Source organism: Artemia franciscana, chromosome 6 (genome assembly GCF_032884065.1).
Source record: "Artemia franciscana chromosome 6, ASM3288406v1, whole genome shotgun sequence".
Classification (NCBI taxonomy): domain Eukaryota; kingdom Metazoa; phylum Arthropoda; class Branchiopoda; order Anostraca; family Artemiidae; genus Artemia; species Artemia franciscana.
Window position 1 is genome coordinate 11,644,377 of NC_088868.1, and position 22,974 is coordinate 11,667,350.

General features: G+C 35.3%; 1 protein-coding gene across 1 annotated transcript in view; it reads left to right on the forward strand.

Moving 5' to 3' along the window:
* LOC136028049 (actin-related protein 3) overlaps positions 1-22,461 on the forward strand; it is an 81,724-nt gene extending 59,263 nt beyond the window's left edge. The window contains exons 8-9 of the mRNA XM_065705642.1: positions 1,839-1,922; positions 21,822-22,461. Coding sequence (XP_065561714.1) covers positions 1,839-1,922; positions 21,822-21,917 — 180 coding nt within the window. The 3' untranslated portion in view covers positions 21,918-22,461. The remainder of the gene's footprint in view (positions 1-1,838; positions 1,923-21,821) is intronic.
* Positions 22,462-22,974: the final 513 nt, after the last annotated feature.

Here is a 22,974-nt window from a genome sequence, read left to right on the forward strand (position 1 = left end):
GGTGTACTTCTTGAAGACTGTCATAGATGCAACATCAACACTTGTGATGAGAAGCGATACTTGGTCTCAGGTCGTGTTACAGCCCACCCTACTAGCCGCGTTCTGGGTCCTCTGGAGCTGTACCTATCTGAGCTTTAGAAGCCCCAGCAAGTAGTATTCAGCCATGTTTGTCAACAGTGTGTATGCAGGACTTGAATAGAGGGAGGATTCAAGATTAATTAGCTGATTAAATAAATTTAATTGTTAGTTAGTGAATTAAGGTATGTCTTCGTTATGTAAGAAGTAATTTTGCGACAAGCCTGCACCAGTAACTTACATCAAATGGACAAGATATTTATATCATTGCATTTATTGGTCTCATATCATCCATTCACCAACCCTGAATTATAGTATTTCTTCGTCTTTTTCTTAGAGAAGCAATTAAACTTGCTTAAAAAATAAGAAATATGACCTTTGTCAACGATGACTGACGACTTACTGCAGCACCAAGCCACCCGGATTGATGCTGCCACCCAAGCCACCCAGCCGACACAGATGCTCACTCTCTGTCTTTATTCATGTTTTACTCACATCAAATGTCAATTCCAACCTATTTTCATCGTATTTTTGACCTGTAAAATCCTGCACACTAAACCTTTTCAAGAATTTAACTCGAAAAAACCCGCCTTACCTATTACCCTACTTAGATGGAGTTCCTATTTTTTTAAACCTTTCCTTAGGACCTCTTTCTACTCCATTTGAGGGCGTTTTATGTTTCGCTTGACCCCAACTGGAGGGCCAAAAACCTTAGATATGCTATCAATCAAGCATTTAGCTCGAGCATTAAATACTTGTATTGATAATATTAATGAAGTGTTATTATAATAATAGCATTAATAAAGTATTAGTAAAAACAATGTAAAGGGCAATGCTTCTACCGAATAATGAAAGTGAAATGAAATGTCACAACCTCAGGTAAATATTTTAGAAACCTGCGCAAGAGGAAACATATCTACATGAAAACCTACCCCAAAACATTTATTTTTATACAAGAGTAATTTTATTTATAATAATACACGTAAAAAGATCCATTTAGACAGTAGATTGTACTAGGCGACATTGTCCGCCAATTTCAGATCTTTAATTTAATTCAAAGATTAATTCCAGCCAAGCGACTTTAAAAACACAAGGAAAACAATAGATAAGTAAGAATAAGTAAATTTGAGAAAATAGCCTAGTTTGAATCATAAGGATTATACAGCTTTTGTTATGTTCATGCAAGTTATAAAAGTTGGTCCTATTCACGGAGCCAGTAACTAACTCCTGTTCACATTCAAAGATAGCCTTTGTTCCATTCTCCTAAGGTTCGAACAGTCTTCGGTTTCACCCAATGGATATGGTAGAATAAAGAGAATCGGATATTTCGGGTTTTAAGGAAGTGGCGAAAACCCGGTCACTTGAGTTGTTTGCTCAGGTTAAAGGGCTATATTAAGGTAGAGGTGGTGGGGTATGAAGAGTGTTATGGTAAGTCTGAGAGAAGAAGAGTCTCCACTTGGGAAAGAAAGAAGCGTGTGGGTCAGACTCTGCAGCGAAATTGTCTTCACTTTTCCCAGTATACTGGGTAATATCTGTTGTAATTTGTAGGGAAGTGTAAAGGATTTGTAGTCTATCCAATTTAATTAATAAGATAAGAATACGCATAATGTTCGACAATAGAGTATATAGAGTATAGCTAATTTTTTCTGTCTTTAAATTTTAACTCTCTGACTATTCTTATGCGTTTAAACATAAATAGACTATTAGGTGACCTTGGTGCCCTGACTAGATTCTATTAATATGATTATTGTTATCTTTTGTAGCCAAAGCCCATAGAAGTTCAGGTTGTGAGTCATCATATGCAAAGGTATGCAGTTTGGTTTGGAGGAAGCCTTTTAGCTTCTACGGTAGGTCTATGTTCGTTTTGTTTATAGATCCTTAAAAGTTCTACAGCTTGATGATCATAATTGCACAAAAGTGTGCCAAGTACCAAAATATGCTCTTTTGTGCCATTAATTTCCTGTTTCCCATTATTGGGCGTTGAGGTTAAAGGGAGAAGGCTGGTTTACCCCTTAACCTTTCTTCATTTCGAAGAATGGATTTGGTCTAAGCGTGCAATACGTATGCTGAGGATTGGAAACTCCCCCTTCATCAAGTATGCCATTGTTATTGTCGGAAAACTTGGTTTTTAAAATTGAAGCGTTGAGGTAAAAACTTGAGCTCTTGCGCAAAGAGCGAGGTGTTACATGGGCAGCAACAACTTTAATGTCTAGTACCCTTTTTCAGTAACCAAAAAGATTGGGGGGCATGGGGAGAATGACCCTCCTCCCCCCACACTGTCCGTGGGGAGAGTCCTGTAAATTACAAATTTTTTCTTTCGATATATTGATATTTTGGATCAGGATTTTGCTTACATTGATTCATGATTTTGCCGAATTTCAAAAACAAAAAATTGTAATTAAAGAGTATTTTGTATACTCTCGAGCTTCAAATAATGCAAAATGAAACGAGTATTTAAAATTACTCGGGCTTGGGGCGAAGACTGGCATTAAAAAAAGCCAATGTTTTCCCTGATGGTTAGTTCCATTAATCAGTGATCAACTGGTTAATCTCGGAAAACACTGTCAGAAAAGATACTAGTGGCGAGCATGTTTTTTTGTTTCTTTCTTTACTTTATAGTCTATCTAGAAATTTTGCTTTTTACTAATCTTAATTTTCCAAAACTGTACTTATCAGTTAGAGAGAATTAAGGTAGTCTAAATTTTTGCAAGTGAAGATTTTTTATTTTTTTTATTGTAAATTGGCTGTCAGTAATTTTTTAGTTTAAACTACTGCAGTTTGAAGTACTTACAATGTGGGGCCTAAAATATATAGATACAAATATTTAAAAGATTAATACGAACTGAAATGTATTTGAGTGAACTGTATCAATTTTTTAGGCCAACTTACGGTGCTAAAAAGGATTGTTAAAAGAGTCTCATATTCATAGCTTCAGTAGGCACAAGTTCGCAAAAATGTAATAAGTACAAAAATATTAAGAAAAACACTATATATAAAAATATATTCTAAGGCTTACAAAATCTACTGTGAATCGTTTCGTTATGATTTCCAAAGTGGAAAATCGCCTAAAAGTCGGATGGAGTGGCTACTGCTCGTTTTGAATTTGACTTGGTTATTTATTGTAATTTCTGTTCGGTTTGGGCTTATTGTAGGTCTTTACTTTTATTTGATATTTGTTTTTAATTAATTACTGAAAATGAATTAATTACAGAAAAACTGGGTTTGATGCTCTGACCCTTGGGAAACAGAAATTAATCACAAATGTGTGACCATCCTTCTGTGAAGAAATGATAATTTTCTGATATGTTGAAGTTCATTGTATAATTTTTGGTAAGATCACGCATCTTTTGGTGCTATTTAACCATTTTGTTTTAATTATAAAAATTTCCATTTCCTAATAGCCTTTCACGGGTAAATTTGAAATTATTGAGTTTCGCTTAATCAATAAACAAAGAAATAGTTGATTTAGCTGATGTCTGTGGTAATACAAACTTTAGTATTTCAGTTTAGAGTTTCGAATTGGACATTATTTTGTCTTTGATGGTCACCAGACCTGACTTCATTGGCTTTTCTTAACAAATGAAAAGTTCATTTGCAAGATATTCAGAAAATCAGAAAAATAGTTGTCAGGAAATTCCTTAAAATGTAAAACCTAAAATTAGAAAAACTGAAATTATTTATTTATTTATTTTTAGCCGACAAATAAACATTGAAAATGACATTGCAAAGTGATGAAAAATGTGAAAGAAAAAGCTAACAGAACAATATCGTAACCAACATACATAGTACAACACACAACAATATCATTGCTAAGAACAAAAACATAAAATAATTTAACCAGTATCACGGTGGGAGAAGCAAACCAGGGGTCAGTGCCAAAAATGACAATTAGTATTCGCAATCATATTGGATACCACATTGTCTAAACCCACGTATAGATCAATGAAACCATATCGAGATACAATATTACTATTTTTAAACGGCAGGTAAATAAATTAGATATTTACAAAATAACCACTTCTAAGTCTCCGTAAGGATTTTTTCCTCTGTAGAAATATAAATTTCTCAACTAGAGAATTGAAATGAGAAAATTTCAAAAAAATTGATTGCTAAAATGATTCACATGTTTTCAGGCAATGATTATAAGCAATAAGATGGTAAGGTGAAATGGAAACTCGATGCAAAATTATTGCCCCACCTATCGGTTGCTCTTTAATACCAGGTTGGCAGATAGAATTGCAGAGAAGGGGGGAATGTAGTAAAGGGAAAAAAGAAACTTTCAATAATGGTGTTTTAGTTATGTTTACTTTTTTTTCGTTGAATGTTACCTTTCGCAAATATTTTGATTAAGCTTTACAATCACGTGATTAAGTTTTATTTAAACGTGTTTGATATCACGTGATTAAGTTTTATTTGTACGTGATTGATATCACTGTCGCCAGGTATCAGCTCGCAAACTGGGCATCGAGTTTGAGTATGCTTATGCATGAATTAGACATTTTTAAGGAATTAATGTTGTTTTAGGGCTTTTAATTTTTTTGATAATCTTAACAGATCAGTATCGAAGCTGTATATTTTCCGTCTTTTACATCGAATTGTTGCCATTGGTGAAAGTTTTTTTATAACAATACTGGCTCGCCAGTGTTTTGGGTAACCTTGAGGCTATTCTGTTGTATATGGCTGTTTTGTGTCTTATGACCTTTAATTTTCAAGGATATGTGTGACTAAAATGGAATTCCCCTTTGTGGGATAGTGCGCTGCAGATAAATAAAGTGATTCCCACTGTGTCCTTATCTACTTTCTAGAGAACCCACTGTCAGGGGAAAAGGCTTGGTTACGTCTGCGGGGAAAGAAGACCCTGTTGATCTTGAATCTAGCTCGGCATTGGGGAGTGGCATGAGAGGTGTAGCATAGGTAGGAGGTGGTATTGTGGGCAATTACTAAAAGTGTTTTGTGGGCTACAAATTTCCTTTTACCTCTTATTCATGGGAGACAGTTGCCCCATTTTTAGAGGGAAATATGGGAGATTGTTTAAATTAATTAACTTGTTAAATTAATAAATTGTGTTAAGTTAAATTGTTAAATTAATAAATTAACTTGTTAAATTAATAAAATGTTTAAATTAATTGTTTAATTGATTGATTGTTTAATTAACTCCCCTTTAAAATATACGGGGAAGTAACGGTGAGAAATAAACACTTAAAAAATATTAAATGCAAATACTGATAATTTTACTCAAACAGGTCAGTTTATTAAGACATCTTGTGTCTCTGAGGTTCGGATTAATACTGGGAAAAAACCTGACCTGTTGAAAAGATTCAATGAGTCATACCAGTTGCCGAGACAGCAATTAAATATCAGGTCATCGAAACAGATAAATTACAACTTATTTAAGATAAACATCGAAATAATATGGTATATCATTTGAATTTATTTAGTTTTGTCTCTTCTTTTTACTTTTATTTTATATTTGGCTGAATATAAAAAAACTAATTTTGCCAAAAATGTCCAAAAGGAATATTTGCTTGTTTTTATGGCACTTGCTATTAACCAAGTGACATATAGCGATCGCAAATTCTGTCTGTCTGTCGGTCACGGTTTTGCTAGTTTAGGCACTTTTAGATAAGCTAGGACGATGAAATTTGGCAGGTGTATCAGGGATTAGACCAGATTAAATTAGAAATAGTCGTTTCCCCGATTCGACCTTCTGGGGGGGGGGCGGTTAATTTGGAAAAATAAGAAAAAATGAGGTATATTTAACTTACGAACGGGAAATCGGATATAGAAGGATATCGTGTTTCAGAGCTCTTATTTTAAATCCCGACCAGATCTGGTGACATTGGGGAAGTTGGAGGGGGAAACCTAAAATTTTGGAAAACGCTTAGAGTGGAGGGATGGGAATGAATATTGGTGGAAAAACTAAGCACAAGTCCTAGATACGTGATTGACATAACTGGAACGGATCCGCTCTCTTTGGAGGAGTTGGGGGGAGGGTTACTTTTGAAAAATTAAAAAAATGAGGTATTTTTAATTTACAAAGGAGTGATCGGATCTTAATGAAATTTCATTTTTAGAAGGAGCTCATACCTCAGATCTTTTATTTTAAATCCAGTGTCGTTGGGGGGAGCACCGGAAATCTTGGAAAAGGCTTAGAGTGGAAAGATCAGGATGAAACCTGGCGGGAAGAATAAGCAAAAGTCCAAGATACGTGACTGACATAACCAGACCGAATCCGCTCTCTTTTGGGGAGTTGGGGAAAACGTGAAAATTGAGGTATCTTTATCTTACGAATGGGTGATGGGATCTTAATGAAACTTGATATATAGAAAGATTTTATGCATCGGATGCTCCATTGTCAATTCGAATCGGATCCGGGGACATTGGGGGTTGGGGGTGGGAACAGAAATCTTTGAAACCGGAAATCTTGGAAAACGCTTAGAATGGAGAGATCGGGATGAAACTTGATGGGAAGAATAAGCACAAGTTCTATATACTTGATTGACATAATTGAAAGGGATCCGCTCTCTCTGGGGGAGTTGGTGGGGTGTTAATTCGGAAAAATTAGAAAATTTGAGGTATTTTACCTCAACAATGGGTGACCAGATCTTAATGAAATTTGATATTTAGAAGGACCTCATGTCTCAGAGCTCTTATTTTTAATCCCGACCAGATCTGGTGACATTGCGGGGAGTTGGAGGGGGAACCGGAAATCTTGGACAACGCTTAGAGTGGATAGATCGGGATGAAACTTGGTGGGTAGAATAAGCAAATGTTGTAGATACGTAATTGACGTAACTGGATTGGATTCGCTCTCTTTGGGGGAGTTAGGGGTGTCCAGTGCTTTGGCGAGTTTGGTGCTTCTGGATGTGCTAGGACGATGAAAATTCGGGTCAGGGACCTGCACAAATTGACTTGATAAAGTTGTTTACCCCGATTTGACCATCTTGGTGCTGAAAGGAGAGGAAAAATTAGAAAAAATGTGGTATTTTTAACTTACGAGTGGTGATCGGATTTTAATGAATTTTGATATTTAGAAGGACCTTGTGTCTCAGAACTCTTATTTTTATATCCGACCGGCATTAACCCTCTGATTTTTCCTTCTAAACAATCTATTGATTCTTAGAATTTCGCTAGAACTCATGTCATATGAGCTCTTGGCTCTTTCGACCTCGTCACTAGTTCCGTATGAGCTCTTATCTCTTGTCTTAATAATAACTAACTATACCAATGATGGAAGATTCCAAAAAAAACGTTGAGTATTGTCCCTCCCAAGCAATTATAGTAAATTACAAGACACTTTTAAAGCATACTTGTAAGATTTTTCGCATAGATAGAAAGTGACTCATTTTCAAAAAGGTACTACAACTAAGTGAGACAACTTAATAGAAAGGATTTCTTATTGAATGGAGACTTACATATTATAGTACTATTACTATATATTATTATTCATCATATTTTATTATTTATTATTTTTTTCATCAAATTTTGGTGAATTTCATTAGGATTAACCTAACTTCATGTCTTTGGTGTGGTCGCTATAATACCTAAGTGCCATTAAATGATTGGCGGTACTTGATCCATCAAGAACCCTGCTTTTTTTGTTGAATACTTATCATTTAGAATTGACAAGGATAGGATTAACAGCAAAAGTAAGCTGTACAAATTTACGTAAACACGATTTCGAAGAAAATCGTGAAAATATTAACGAAAACGTATTGAACTTGTAAAAAATTTCTTGGAAGCTGGCTGATATTTGTGAAAAGAGTATTTTGTTGTTATTTTTTTTTTGCCACGTGTGCTACAACTGTATTTCTTATGGCTTAGCTTTTAGCGAAGTTCTGATAAGGAGTCAAATTTTGCTCCTACAAGTTCCGTTCTATGTTGTCTAGTGAAGCATTGAGTCATTTAAAAAAAAAAAAAAAAAAAAAAAACCTTTGAAAACTGTCGTTTACATGCAAAGAAAATGCTATTTTGCTCTTTCTCTCCTTCACCTTCTGCCGTTAGATTCTGACAGGAGTCGAATTTCGGTACCCGGATCTCATGTCAGTCGATGTTTTTTTTTTTTTTTTTAAGTAAATATTTTACTTAAAATTATCTAATATTTAGGTAGTTTAAGTAAATTAAACTAGGTTTTGACAGGAGTAGATCTTCAGTAGTTGGATCTCATATCATAGATGACATTCATGAGGCAAATAAATATCGAATTAAATTATAAACCTTAAGTAAAAACGCTATTCAAGAATTCGACAGAAGTCAGATTATTATGAAAGATTAATATGTACAAGTGTTTTACACTATAAATACGCAATCATCGAACACATTAAGAAGATACAAATATACAAATGAATATAAACAACTTTTTATGTTTTTAGAGTTTTTTTTGTACAGAAAAAATTTCGTTTTTAAAACAATTTGACCAACCACAATTGTTATTTTTTCGTTTAGATTAGCGACGACCCATTTAAAAAAAAAGGTGAAAATTATTCATTGAGGTTTTCATTATAATAAAATATGGATAAAAAAATTAAGATTTTAACATCAATTGACTTCATTCCCTTGCGCGGTATGGGATTGAACCTGCAATTCACCGATTGGTAGGCACGCCTGCTTCCACTATATCAGCACAAGGGTAATTGACTAACATTATTTCAAAACGTGATGCTTATAGAAAGAATCATAATTTGCTGTGAGAGAGAGAGAGAGAGAGAGAGAGAGAGAGAGAGAGAGAGAGAGAGAGAGAGAGAGAGAGGAGAGAGAGAGAGAGAGAGAGAGAGAGAGAGAGAGAGAGAGAGAGAGAGAGAGAGAGAGGAGAGAGAGAGGAGAGAGAGAGAGAGAGAGAGAGAGAGAGAGAGAGAGAGAGAGAGAGAGATCGGTATATTTAAAAACTATCGTAGCATAGCTAAATTTAGTTTTTTTTTACAAAATCGTACATTTAAACAAAAATCACACACTACAACTCAGCATTGAAAATTGATGTGAAGAAAGGCGCAAATGAGTTGGCGTAACAATTAGTTCGAACTTTAGGGGGTAGAAGTTTATTTTGTAACCGAGTTCGACTATTGGGAGGGGCTGGTTTGGGTAGTAGTTATCGGTGGCTCGTATTGGCTTGGACGGATTTTCCAAATTTGTCAAAATCTAGTTCATACAAAGTAGGGGTAGGCTAGCCTAGGAAAACCTTGATAGATTAAGAAAGCTTTAAGAAGGCAGGCCTGCTGGGAACATAGTCTCTGCTTTATTTACCTTCTCCTGGATTTTGAAGTACCCAAAGAGACATGTATACATTAGTTTTGCATCAAGCAGGAAGTCACCAAATGATAGATGACATTGGTAATTACTTTTGAAACTAGCGCCAGTTTTAACTTTTATATGTTTCTTATGCTCTTCGTAATCTGACCATTGAATTTCTTTTGATATGAATGGAAGCATTGTTATTGACAGTACTTACTTGTATTTCCAGCAGGACTAGGCGTTTTTTCAGCCTTACATGGCATCTGAAATCTAGAAGTTATGTTGGAATTTGTTTAACTATAAACTCCCCAAACTCACCATGGCTGAGCTTGCAGAGTCTCACCATTAACCCTCACCCCAAGCCAAAGTTTTGGTGGTACCATGATTTGAACCCCCATTCCGAAACACTAGAATGCATAATATCCCTGCTATTCATATTCGTTTATTTAGATAAGTATTCAAAGAAAGGTTTATTTCAAGGAATTTTTAAGGAAGATTTCATAAAAATTTCATTTTCAATCAGACATCAGCTGGAACTGACTCAGTAAGGTCGCTTTTTTGTTTTCACTTCATAAGCTGTACTGCTTTCTGGCAGAACTTGGCTTTATTCAGAACTCATCTCTGCTGCAAACAATGTATCACATCCTGCGCGACACATTATATCGGGATTTTAAGTGTTACAGCATTAGACACAGTGTTATAACAGTTTATCAGCATTTAAAAGCGTTCATTGAAAAAAGGGTAGTGTCGTCATCGAAAAATGGATAATGATATAACATCTCAAATCTAAATGGCATTTGTCCGATCAAATGCTTTTTGAGCCCCAATAACAACAATAGTTTAAGGGAACTCCTGAAAAAAAAAGTATTGTTAAATGAAGGAAATTATCAGTGAATATACTGAAGGTAAATAAGTGGATGAAAATTGTGATAAATGTAATAAGGGGAAGGTAAAACGGTCTGCCAGACTTTATTCCACTTGTAAATTAAAATTATTATTAAAATTAAATTATTATTTATTATTATTAAAAATTATTATCAAATACATTTAAAATTTTTGAAATTAAAAATTAAACAAGAATAGTAACGAGCAAATGGTCAACAGTAATATTTGTACTGGCTGGGAGACCGTAACACCGGTTTTGCCGGTTTGTCTGAGCTCTATTCCGATAGTATGGTCACTAAACTGTTTTAATTTGCCGAAAGTTTATTTTAATAGTGGGTCTGAACTCTACATGGTAGATGGGGACCACAAGGGGGCACAATGATGTGACAAAGCGTTCTGGCAAAAGACCTCTGTAGCGCAAGATGACTCCAGGATACTTGTGCTATTCGTCACTAAAAATGACTTTAGTAACGACTAAGATAGCTGTTCATCATGAGTATTGCATTTTTTCTTGCACTTGGTATTTACCAGGTGACATATAGCGATCACAATTCTGTCGGTCTGTCTGTCCCGTTTTTGCTAGTTTAGGCACTTCCAGATAAGTTAGCAGGATGAAATTTGGCAGGCGTATCAGTGATCCGGTCAGAGTGACCGGATCTTAATGAAATTCCATATTTAGAAGGAGCTCGTGACTCAGATCTCTTATTTTAAATCCCGACTGGATCCAGTGTCATTGGGGGATTTGGGGGGACTGGAAATCTTGGAAAACGCTTAGAGGGGAGAGATCAGGATGAAATTTGGTGGGAAGAGTAAGTACAAGTCCAAGATACGTGACTAACATAACCGGACCGGATCTGATCTCTTTGGGGGGGGGGTTAATTCGGAAAAATTAGAAAAAGTGAGGTATTTGTAACTTACGAACAGGTGATCAGATCTTAATGAAATTTGATTTTTAGAAGTATTTTGTGCTTCAGAGCTCTGATTTTAAATTCCGACCAGATCCGGTGACATTGTGGGAGTTGGAGGGGGAAACTGGAAATTTTGGAAAACGCTTAAGAGTGGAGAAATCGGGATGAAATTTGGTGGGAAGAATGAGCACAAGTCCTAGATACATGATTGACGTAACCGGACTGAATGCGCTCTCTTCGGGGGAGTTGGAGAAGGGGGGTGCTAATTTGGAAAAATTGAGGTATTTTTAACCTAAGAATAGGTGACCGGATCTTATTGAAATTTGATATTTAAAAAGAACTCATGTCTCAGAGCTCTTATTTTAAATTCCGACCAGATCTATTGACTTTGGGGGGAGTTGGAGGGGGAAACTGGAAGTCTTAGAAAACGCATAGAGTGGAGAGATCGATAGATAGATAGAGATAGAGTGGAGAGTTTAGTTTTATTCGTGCTTGTGTCGTTGCAAATGCTTTTTTGTCAAAAGGGTGCTCAAAAATATAATAGTGAGAATTTTTATTTTAATAGTATTTTAATTTTTATTTTAATAGTATTTTAATTTTTATTTTAATAGTTGCGTTAGGTCACAAAATAAGCAGGTCAATGCTACTCGAGCTAAAATGTGATTATCTTTACCTTTTAAAGATGAAAGGCTGAAAACACTCAATTAAGGGTAATTAAACGGTATATACCCCGCAGTTGTGGTACTGCCCTTTCTTGCTCCCGGGGCAAAATCTTGATTAGAGCCCTTCCCCTGTCTCCCACAAAATTTGCAGGCCAAAATTTAACAAGACCTTCATTTTCCAACAAAAATATTTTCAGTTTCACAACTATTTAATAATTTATTATTAATTGTTTTTATTATTTTTATTTTATTAATCGACTAATAATTTGTTTTTATTATTGTTAACTTCTCTTCATTTAAAAAAAAAAATAAATTGCAAAAATTGCAAAATGATTATAACCGTTAAATTATTTATTTGAAAATGTTTGCCCCTAAAATTGTCTGCGCCCGGGGCAAATGCCCCCTCTACCCTTCCCTAAAACTGCTTCTGATTCCCTGATTAAACATTTATTTCAACTGTCCCTTTCATGTTTCGATCTACCACCATTTTCGAGGGCTAATACGGAAATAAAACCAAACAATGCAGTTTTATTTGAAGAATTCATTTTGATCCTGGGGATGCTTGTTATTTCGATCTCTGTTTCTATTTTCGTCGTTATATTTGATTTTAATCAGTGTTATATAAAAATATGTTTTTAATTTTTGGTTACTATGGAATGTGCCTCACGAACAAAATACAAATGAATATCAAGAATTTAAATAAATTACATAATTCATAATGCAATAAGATATATAAATATAAAATCATTTTTAGTATTTGACAGCTCAACAATGAGAAAAAAAAATATATTAACTAAAATTAACATACCAAAATATAAAGAAAGGATACTGCAAAAAAGAGCTCTCTAGTTTATTTTCTTATATCTTGCTTTTTACCAAACTAAAAGCAGGACATTCACAAATAGGATCAAAACAGTTAATTAGAAAGGATTGGAAGGAATTAAAAACAGGGGGGAGTAAACAGGGATTTATTAAATTGAGTGGGGTAAACAGGGAAGTTTCAAATTGAGTGGGACAGAATCATGGGAGGGACAGTGTTGTCCTCTGGAGGCTTAATGAGTTGTCAGAAGCGGTCTTGATATATTAGTTTTCAAGCAATGTAGGACGAGGTATGTGTGCTTTTTTTGCCATAGTATTGGGCGTGGGTGGCTTGGTCCTCTTAATGAGCTGTCACCAAGCAGTTTTGATAGATTAGTTTAGAAGCAATGTAGAACGAGGTATGTGTGATTTTTTCGCTTTTTTATGGCTTCTAACAATAAATATAAGGTATTAAAAGCTTGGTCGGAGGTAAACAGTGAACTTTTAAATCGAACGGGATGGAATCATGGAAAGAATAGTGTTGCCCTTTTGCGGCGGAAGGGATAGAATCATGGAAAGAATAGTGTTGCCCTTTTGCGGCTTGGTCCTTTGATGAGTAGCTAGGTTTAATCGTAATATATTAGTTTTGAAGCAATTTAGGGCGAGGTATGTGCTATTTTTTTGCTAATGTATAGCCATCGACGGAGAAAATTAGGTATTAAGAATTTATTTGAGCAGGTAATAGCAAAGTATTAAATAGAGGTGGGCTGAATCATAGAAGGAAGACCGCGTATAGTGGTGTTGGCCTCTGGAGACTTGGCCCTTGGATGAGTTGTCACAAGTAGCCGTAATATATTTCTTTTGAAGTAATTTAGGGTAATGTATGTGTGATTTTTTTTTTTTTTTTTTGCTATTTTAACGCTAATGATAGAAAGGAATTAACAGTTCCCTGGAGGAGGAAAATAGTGCAGTACCTAACAGAGGGGCGGGGATGAAATCCCCTGACTGGAATACCTAACAGAGGGGCGGGGAGGAAGAAAACGTGCAGTTATTTTGATTTATGGGATGTGTATTTATAAAACTACATGAAACAAACCGACTCGTTATTTTTAGAGCTTTGAAAACCAGTGCTTTATTGAAAACCAAAACAATATATGACTTTCGTAGAGTAGATGGAGCAGATGCATAAACCGTTTTGTTATATCTTTTTACAGCAGAAAAAGTATAGTATTTTAGGATATGGTCATATGATTTGAAGTTGGTTAATTTTTGTAATTGGTGTCTGGGTAGTGCTAGGCCTGGACGATTTTGGGAAGAAAGTGGCGTAGGAGGGGGTGTTTCTAGTTCACCTCCAATTTTTTGATCACGTAAAAAGGGAAATAGAACTTCTAATTTTCATTAGAATGAGCCCTCCACCGATGTTCTAGGTTCACCGAGTCGATATGACCACCCCTGAGGAAAACAACACAAATAAACACGCATGCGTGATCTTTCTTCTGACAGCGAGTACAAAATTCCACATTTTTAAAGATAGGAACTTAAAACCTCTGCAGTAGGGTTTTCTGATACTCTAAATATGATGGTTTGATGTTAATTAAGATTCTATGAATTTTAGGGGGTGTTTCCCCCTACCCTAACCTTTGATGTTCCTAACCTTTGATGGGTAAGACTAAACTTAATCAAACCTATTTATTTAATATCAGCATAACAATCTGATTCTTTTAATGTATCTACTGGTATCAAAATTCCGTTTTTTAGAGTTTTGGTTACTATTGAGCGGGGTCGCTCTTTACTCACAGTTCGTTACCATGAACTGTTTGAAACCAAGAAAACGAGGAGGATTTTCAGCCAGTTGGAAAAATGAAGTGAAAAGACGAAAACAGATGTTTAGGCAAGGACCTCCGGCCAGTCGTCTTCAGTAGTCGAAACGAAATAAAAAAGGACTTAAAAAAACTCTTGAAATGAACGGTAACAAAGCACAAGAAACAACAAACAAAAACGAACCAGAATAAATGAACGTCTTTTTTATTGAGCACTGAAGACGGCTTTGCGGAGGTCCCTGTTTAAATGTCATATCGAGCAAATGGTCCTAAAAATCGATAAAAGATTCATTCAAGCGGAAATTAGAAATTCCAACGCACTTTTTAGATAACTTGATTAGAAATTCTGAATTAGCCAACAATTTTAAATATAAAAAAAGCTATGAATACAGTTTCCCAATTTCAGAAGTAACAATGACGCGGGTGCTTGCGCATTCGCTCTTACAGATCTGCATAGTCCATACAAAATAAACGGTTAATACCAACGCTTTTATGGCACTTGGTATTCACCAAGTGACATATAGCAATCGCAAATTCTGTCGGTCTGTCTGTCTCGGTTTTGGTAGTTTAGGCACTTCCAGATAAGCTAGGACGAAGAAATTTGGCTTGCGTATCAGGGATCAGACCAGATTAAATTAGAAATAGTCTTTTCCCCGATTCGACCATCTGGGGGGAGTGGGGGGACGGTTAATTCGAAAAAATTAGAAAAAATGAAGTATTTTTAACTTACGAACGGGTGATCGGATCTTAATGAAACTTGATATTTAGATTTATATTGTGTCTCAAAGTACTTATTTTAAATCCCGATCAGATCTGGTGACACTGGGGGGGGGGGGGGCTAAAATCTTGGAAAACGCTTAGAGTGGAGGGATGGGGATGAAACTTAGTGAGGAAAACAAACGCAAGTCCTAGATACATGATTATAACCGGAACGGATCTTATCTCTTTAAAGGAGTTGGAGGGGAGGGTTAGTTCTTAAAAATTAGAAAAAATGAGGTATTTTTAACTTGCGAAGGACTGATCGGATCTTAATGAAATTTCATATTTAGAAGGACCTCGTAATTCGGATCTCTTATTTTAAATCCCGACCGGATCCAATGTCATTAAGGGGAGTAGGGGGGGAGGGTACCGGAAATCTTGGAAAACGCTTAAAGAGGAAAGATCAGGATGAAACTTGGGGGGAAGAATAAGCACAAGTCCAGGATACGTGACTTACATAACCGGGCCAGATCCACTCTCTTGGGGGGGGGGTAGCTTTTATTTTAAATCCTGAGCAGATCCGGTGACTTTAGGGGGAGTTGAAGGGGGAAACTGGAAATCTTGGAAAACGAGAAAATTGAGGTATCTTTATCTTACGAATGGGTGATCGGATCTTAATGAAACTTGATATATAGAAAGATCTTGTGTCTCAGACGCTCCATTTTAAATTCAAATCGGATCCGGGGACATAGGGGGTTGGAGGGGAAAAAGAAATCTTGGAAACCGGAAATCTTGGAAAACGCTTAGAGTGGAGAGATCGAGATGAAACTTGATGGGAAGAATAATCACAAGTTCTAGATACGTGATTGACATAATTGGAACGGATCTGCTCTCTTTGGGGGAGTTGGGGGGGATTTCCAGTTCTTTGGCGAGTTCGGTGCTTTTGGACGTGCTAGGACGATAAAAATTTATAGGTGTGTCAGGGACCTGCACAATGGACTTGATAACAGTCGTTTTCCTGATTCGACCATCTGGGGGGCTGAAGGGAGAGGAAAAATTTTAAAAAATTAGAGGTATTTTTAACTTACGAATGGGTGATCGGATCTTAATGAAATTTGATATTTAGAAGGACCTCATTTTTCAGAGCTCTTATTTGAATCCCAACCGTATCCGATGATATTGGGGGAGTTCGAGGGGGAAATGGGATGAAACTTTGTGGGAAGAATAAACACAAGTCCTAGATACGTGATTAACATAATCGGACTGAATCAGCTCTCTTTGGGGAAGTTGGGGGGGGGGAGTGTTAATTTGGAAAAATTGACATATTTTTTACTTAAGAACAGGTAACCGGATCTTAATGAAATTTGATAATAAGAAGGAGCTCATGTCTCAGAGGTCTTATTTTAAATCCCGACCAGATCTGGTGATATTGGAGGGAGTCGAAGGGGGAAACCGGAAATCTTGGAAAACGCTTAGAGTGGAGAGATCGGGATGAACTTTGTGGGTAGGATAAGCAAATGTCGTAGATACGTGATTGATGTAACCGGAGAGGATCCACTCTCTTGGAAAGAGTTGAGGGGGGGGTCCAGTGCTTTGGTGAGTTCGGTGCTTCTGGACGTGCTAGGACGATGTCAATTGGTAGGAGTGTCAGAAAACTGCACAAATTGACTTGATAAAGTTGTTTTCCCCAATTCGAAAATTTTGGGGGGCTGAAGGGAGAGGAAAAATTATAAAAAATGAGGTATTTTTAACTTACGGGTGGGTGATCGGATCTTAATGAATTTTATATTTAGAAGGACCTTGTGTATCAGAGCTCTTATTTTAAATCCCGACCGGCATTAAACCTCTGATTTTCCTTTTAATTCAAATTATTGATTCTTAGAATTTTGCTAGAGCTCATGCCATATGAGCTCTTGGCTCTTCTGACCCCGTCACAAGTGCCATATGAGCTCTTGTCTTAATAAGAACTAACTATAATAATGATGGAAGATTCCAAAAAAAAAGGTTGAGTATTGTCCCTCCCAAGCAATTAGTTTCCGTCAATAGTAAATTACAAGGCACTTTTAAAGCATACTTGTAAGATTTTTCGCATATATAAAAAAGTGACTCATTTTCAAAAGGCTACTACAACTAAGTGAGACAACTTAATAGAAAGGATTTCTTATTGAATAAGGACTTACGCATTATAGTACTATTATTATATATTATTATAATACCGTATTATCATATTCCATAATTTGGCTACTAAAGTATTATATTTTCATCATATTTTGGTGTATTTCATTAGGATTAACCTAACTTCACTTCTTTGGTGTGGTCGCTATAATACGTAAGTGCCATTAAATGATTGGCTGTACTTGATCCATTAAGAACCCATCTTTTTTTGTTGAATACTCATCATTCAGAATTGACAAGGATAGGATTAACAGCAAAAGTAAGCTGTACAAATTTACGTAAACACGATTTCGAATCCAAAATAGTCAAACAAAAGTAATCGTAAAGTAAAAAAATATTACAATATAAGTAAAACCCAGGTATTTTAGGGCAATTAATCTCTAAGTTTATGATCAGTTAAAAGATTGCTATAATTTGAACACAATATACTGAATTGCTATCTTGTGAGATGTTTATAGCATTTTTTAAACTGGTTGGTTTGGGGTTTTTTTTTTTTCTTGGTTTTATATTTTATACTTTTTAAACCCCCAAATATCAGTTCCTTAATAGCTCTTTACTGCTTTTAATTTTCTAGCTTAAAAAGGAAGCAAATAACATTCGTTAGTTGGTTTCTCTTTTATCTTTTTCAAAAGAAAAGAAGAGTCTCTCTGTCTCTAAAATGTAATCTCATAACTTTTTTTCAATGACCTTTTTTTCTATGTTGAGATTATTTTTTTTTTTTTGTAACTGACCAGAAACTAAAGATTTCTGTATGTTTTTTAAAATTTAATTAGTGATAAGTCGTACTCATTAATAACATTAAATGAAAAAAAAACTGAAAATGTTAACGAAAACGTATTATTCTTGTAAAAAATTTCTTGGAAGCTGGCTGATATTTGTGAAAAGAGTATTTTGTTGTTATTTTTTTGTCACGTGTGCTACAACTGTATCTCTTACGGCTTAGCTTTAAGCGAAGTTCTGATAAGGAGTCAAATTTTGCTTCTATAGTTCCGTTTCATGTCGTCTACTGAAGACGCAATGAGCCATTAAAAAAAAAAAAATAATAAAAAAAAACTTTTTGAAAACTGGCGTTTACATTCAAAGAAAATGCTATTTTGCTATTTCTCTCCTTCACCTTCTGCCGCACCTTATTTTTTAGCTAGGTTCTGAGAGGAGTCAAACTTTGGTAGCCGGATCTCATGTCAGTCGATGAGATTTTTTTTTTTTTTTTTTTTTTTTTTTTTTTTTTTTTTTTTTTTTTTTTTTTTTTTTTTTTTTTTTAAGTAAATTAAGCTAGGTTATGACAGGACTAGATCTTCAGTAGCTGGATCTCATATCATAGATGACAGTCCTGAGGCAAATAAATATCTAATTAAATTCTAAACCTTAAATAAAAACACTATTCAAGAATTAGACAGAACTCAGATTATTATTAAAGAATAATATGTACAAGTGTTTTACAGTATAAACACGCAATCAACAATCAGATTAAGAAGATACAAATATAGAAATGAATATAGACAACTTTGTATGTGTTTTTTGAATTTTTTTTTTAGAGAAAAAATTCTTTTTTAAAAAAGTTTGAAAAAACAGCTTGACCAACCACAATTGTTATTTGTTCGCTTAAATTAGCGACGACCCATTTAAAAAAAGGTGAAAAATTACTCATTGAGGTTTAAAAAAATTGAACTGAATATTTGTTGCTGTTGCTGATTCCCTTGCGCGGTACGGGATTGAACCTGCAATTCCCCGATTGGGCGGCACGGCTACTTCCACTATACCAGCACAAGGGTAGTTGATAGCATTATTTTAAAAGGTAATGCTTATAGAAAGAATCATAATTTGCTATGTGAGAGAGAAAGAGAGATCAGTATATTTAAAAACTATCGTAGCATAGCTAAATTCAGTTTTTTATTACAAAATCATACATTCAGACAAAAATCAGACACTACAACTCAGCATTGAAAATTGATGTGAAGAAAGGCACAAATGAGTTGGCTTAACGATTAGTTCGAACTTTAGGGGGTAGAAGTTTATTTTTAACCGATTTCGACTACTGGGAGGGGCTGGTTCGGGTAGTAGTGATTGGTGGCTCGTATTGGCTAGGGCGGATTTTCCAAATGTGTCAAAATCTAGTTCATACAAAGTAGGGGTAGGCTAGCCTAGGAAAACCTTGACAGGTTAAGAAAGCTTTAAACAGGCAGGCCTGCTGGGAACATAGTCTCTGCTTTATTTACCTTCTCCTGGATTTTGAAGTACCCAAAGAGACAAGTATACATTAGTTTTGCATCAAGCAAAGTCACCAAATGATAGATGACGCTGGTGATTATTTTCGAAACTAGCGCCAGTTTCAACTTTTATACGTTTCTTATGCTCTTCGTAATCTGATCATTGAATTTCTTTTGATATGAATGGAAGCATTGTTATTGACAGTACTTACTTGTATTCCCAGCAGGACTAGGCGTTTTTTCAGCCTTACATGGCATCTGAAATCTAGAAGTTATGTTGGAATTTGTTTAACTATAAACTCCCCAAACTCACCATGGCTGAGCTTGCAGAGTCTCACCATTAACCCTCACACCAAGCCAAAGTTTTGGTGGTACCATGATTTGAACCCCCATTCCGAAACACTAGAATGCATAATATCCCTGCTATTCATATTCGTTTCTTTTAGATAAGTATTGAAAAGAAAGGTTTATTTCAAGGAATTTTTAAGGAAGATTTCATAAAAATTTCATTTTCAATCAGACATCAGCTGGAACTGACTCAGTAAGGTCGCTTTTTTGTTTTCACTTCATAAGCTGTACTGCTTTCTGGCAGAACTTGGCTTTATTCAGAACTCATCTCTGCTGCAAACAATGTATCACATCCTGCGCGACACATTATATCGGGATTTTAAGTGTTACACCATTAGACACAGTGTTATAACAGTTTATCAGTTTAAGTTTATCAGTTAACAGTTATCAGTTTAACAGGATATTTAAAAAGAACTCATGTCTCAGAGCTCTTATTTTAAATTCCGACCAGATCTATTGACTTTGGGGGGAGTTGGAGGGGGAAACCGGAAGTCTTAGAAACGCATAGAGTGGAGAGATCGGGATAAAACTTGGTGGGTAGAATAAGCAAATGTCGATACGTGACTGACGTAACCGGACTGGATTTGTTCTCTTTGGGGGAGTTAGGGGGGTCTAGTGCTTTGGCGAGTTCGGTGCTTCTGGACGTGCTAGGACGATGAAAATTGGTTGGCGTGTCAGGGACATGGACAAATTGACTTGATATAGTTGTTTTCCCTGATTCGACCGTCTGGGGGGCTGAAGGGAGAGGAAAAATTACACAAAATTAGGTATTTTTAACTTACGAGTGGGTGATCGGATCTTAATAAACTTTGATATATAGAAGGACCTCGTGTCCTTCTCTGTATTTTAATTCCCGGCCGGCATTAAGCCCCTTATTTTCCTTTTAAATCAATCTGTTGATTCTTAGAATTTTGCTAGAGCTCATGCCAAATGAGTTCTTAGCTCTTGGCTCTTCCGACCTCGTCACAAGTGCCATGTAAGCTCTTAGCTCTTGTTTTATTTTTGTTTTTGTTTTTTTAATATCCTCTGTTCTATGAAATATTTTGGTGAATTTCCAGTATAGGATAAAAATTAGAAAAATAATGAGGAGAAGAGATATGCCATCTGACTATCTATTAAATCCTTTTACCCAATATCTTAACTATAACCCTTGCAATAGCTTCCATGCCTTCTCCCCCTTATTGGGACCGGATACAGCCATAAGTTGTATGAAACGTTGGCGGATATTCTAGATTTCTACTATTTTCGTTTAACGTTTAGGTCAAAATGCTAAATAACCAAATAAAGCCTATTTAAAAAAAAAGAAAAAAAAGCAATGAGCTTCTCTTTGTAGCCAAGAGTTATATATGGTCACATTACGAGGGAGGGGGGCAGGGACACAATTGCGAAGAGAGCGATAGTTATATTTGGGAAGAAAATTAAATGAGAAATCGATTTTATTTTTTTCTGTCTCATTTCTGTTATATGCCGTAATTTCACCAATATTTTCTCCTTGGTCAATGCAATGAGCAATTCGTCCGGAAGCTTGGAATAAAACTAGCCTACTTATATCTTACTTTATTCGTAAAATACTTTTATTCACCTTAAGCTAAGGGAATACGGGAAACTGGTAAGTAGAGAATCTTTGGTGTTCTAAACACGGATCTAGTAAAAAAAAAAAGTAGCAAACGCTTACACCAGTTTGGCGTTACTTGGCACAAACTGAAAAGGCATTTAGAATTGGGAAAAAACGGAAAGATTTAAATGGCAAATAGAAGGGATAGCAGACCTTTCCGTAATATTATGTAAAATCAAATATTTACAAGTTACCTTATTCCTACTATGAAATCAAATACCATTTTCACTTGAATCTTTCAAAAAGCTGTTACCACCTCTTGTTTTATAAGTTGTTGAAAGTTCTCCAAAAGAAAACTTAATTCTAGAACTACAATAATTTTCTTTCTTCACATTTTTTTTTTCTCCTTATGAACCCTCTATTCGAAGAAGCCTTTATGATAATTTGTTCTTTTTTTTCAGCCGGATTTCTACAAGGTGTGTCATACAAAGGCCGAATATGAAGAAAGAGGTCCCAGTATTTGCCGTCACAATCCTGTTTTTGGAGCTATGTCCTAGTTTAAAATCTGTTTCAGCAATAGTTTATCTCTTTTTCATTCCTAGTGTTGATTTCAGGAGATGTTCGATAAGAGTGTTGAAATTTTCATTTGTGATGATAGTGATGAAGCCTTCCAAAAACTTTCCTTTTTTTCTAAATTCTTATTTCTAAGTCAATCATGAAATTTTTAAACAAAGATAGATCGGATACAATATGTAAAAAAAAAAAATAATACCTGTGCGGTTTTTATCCCGAGGATCGAGATTTCCACGGATGGTGGGTGAGTAATGTCTGTGGGCGGGGGGTTAGTATCCAGTTACCCTCTCCCCTCATTTATCTAATGTGCATGAGGTGATGACAATAGGATTACAGTAGTAATGTTATGCATTACACTAATGTTGTTATGTTTATTAAAGCCGCTTTTACAATTTGACCTTTCTGATAAAAATTAATTATTGGATTGACTTGGTTGTAAAGTTTAGTTTTATTCGTGCTTGTGTCGTTGCAAATGCATTTTTGTCAAAAGGGTGCTCAAAAATATAATTTTGAGAATTTTTATTTTAATACTGTTAGTTGCGTTAGGTCACAAAATAAGCAGGTCAATGCTACTCGAGCTAAAATGTGATATTATGTTTACCTTTTAAAGATGAAAGGCTGAAAACACCCAATTAAGGGTAATTAAACGGTATATACCCCGCAGTTGTGGTACTGCCCTTTCTTGCTCCCGGGGCAAAATCCTGATTAGCACCCTTCCCCTGTCTCCAAGGAAATTTTCAGGCCAAAATTTAACAACATTTTCATTTCCCAACAAAAATATTTTCAGTTTATTAACTAATTAATAATTTATTGTTAATTGTTTATATTATTTTTATTTTATTAATCGACTAATAATTTGTTTTTATTATTATTAAATTCTCTTCATTTAAAGATAAATAAATTGCAAAAATTGTAAAATGATTATAACCGTTAAATTATTTATTTGAAATTTTGTGCCCCTAAAATTGTCTGCATCCGGGGCAAGTGCCCCCTCTGCCCTTCCCTAAAACTGCTTCTGATTCCCTGATTAAACAGTTATTT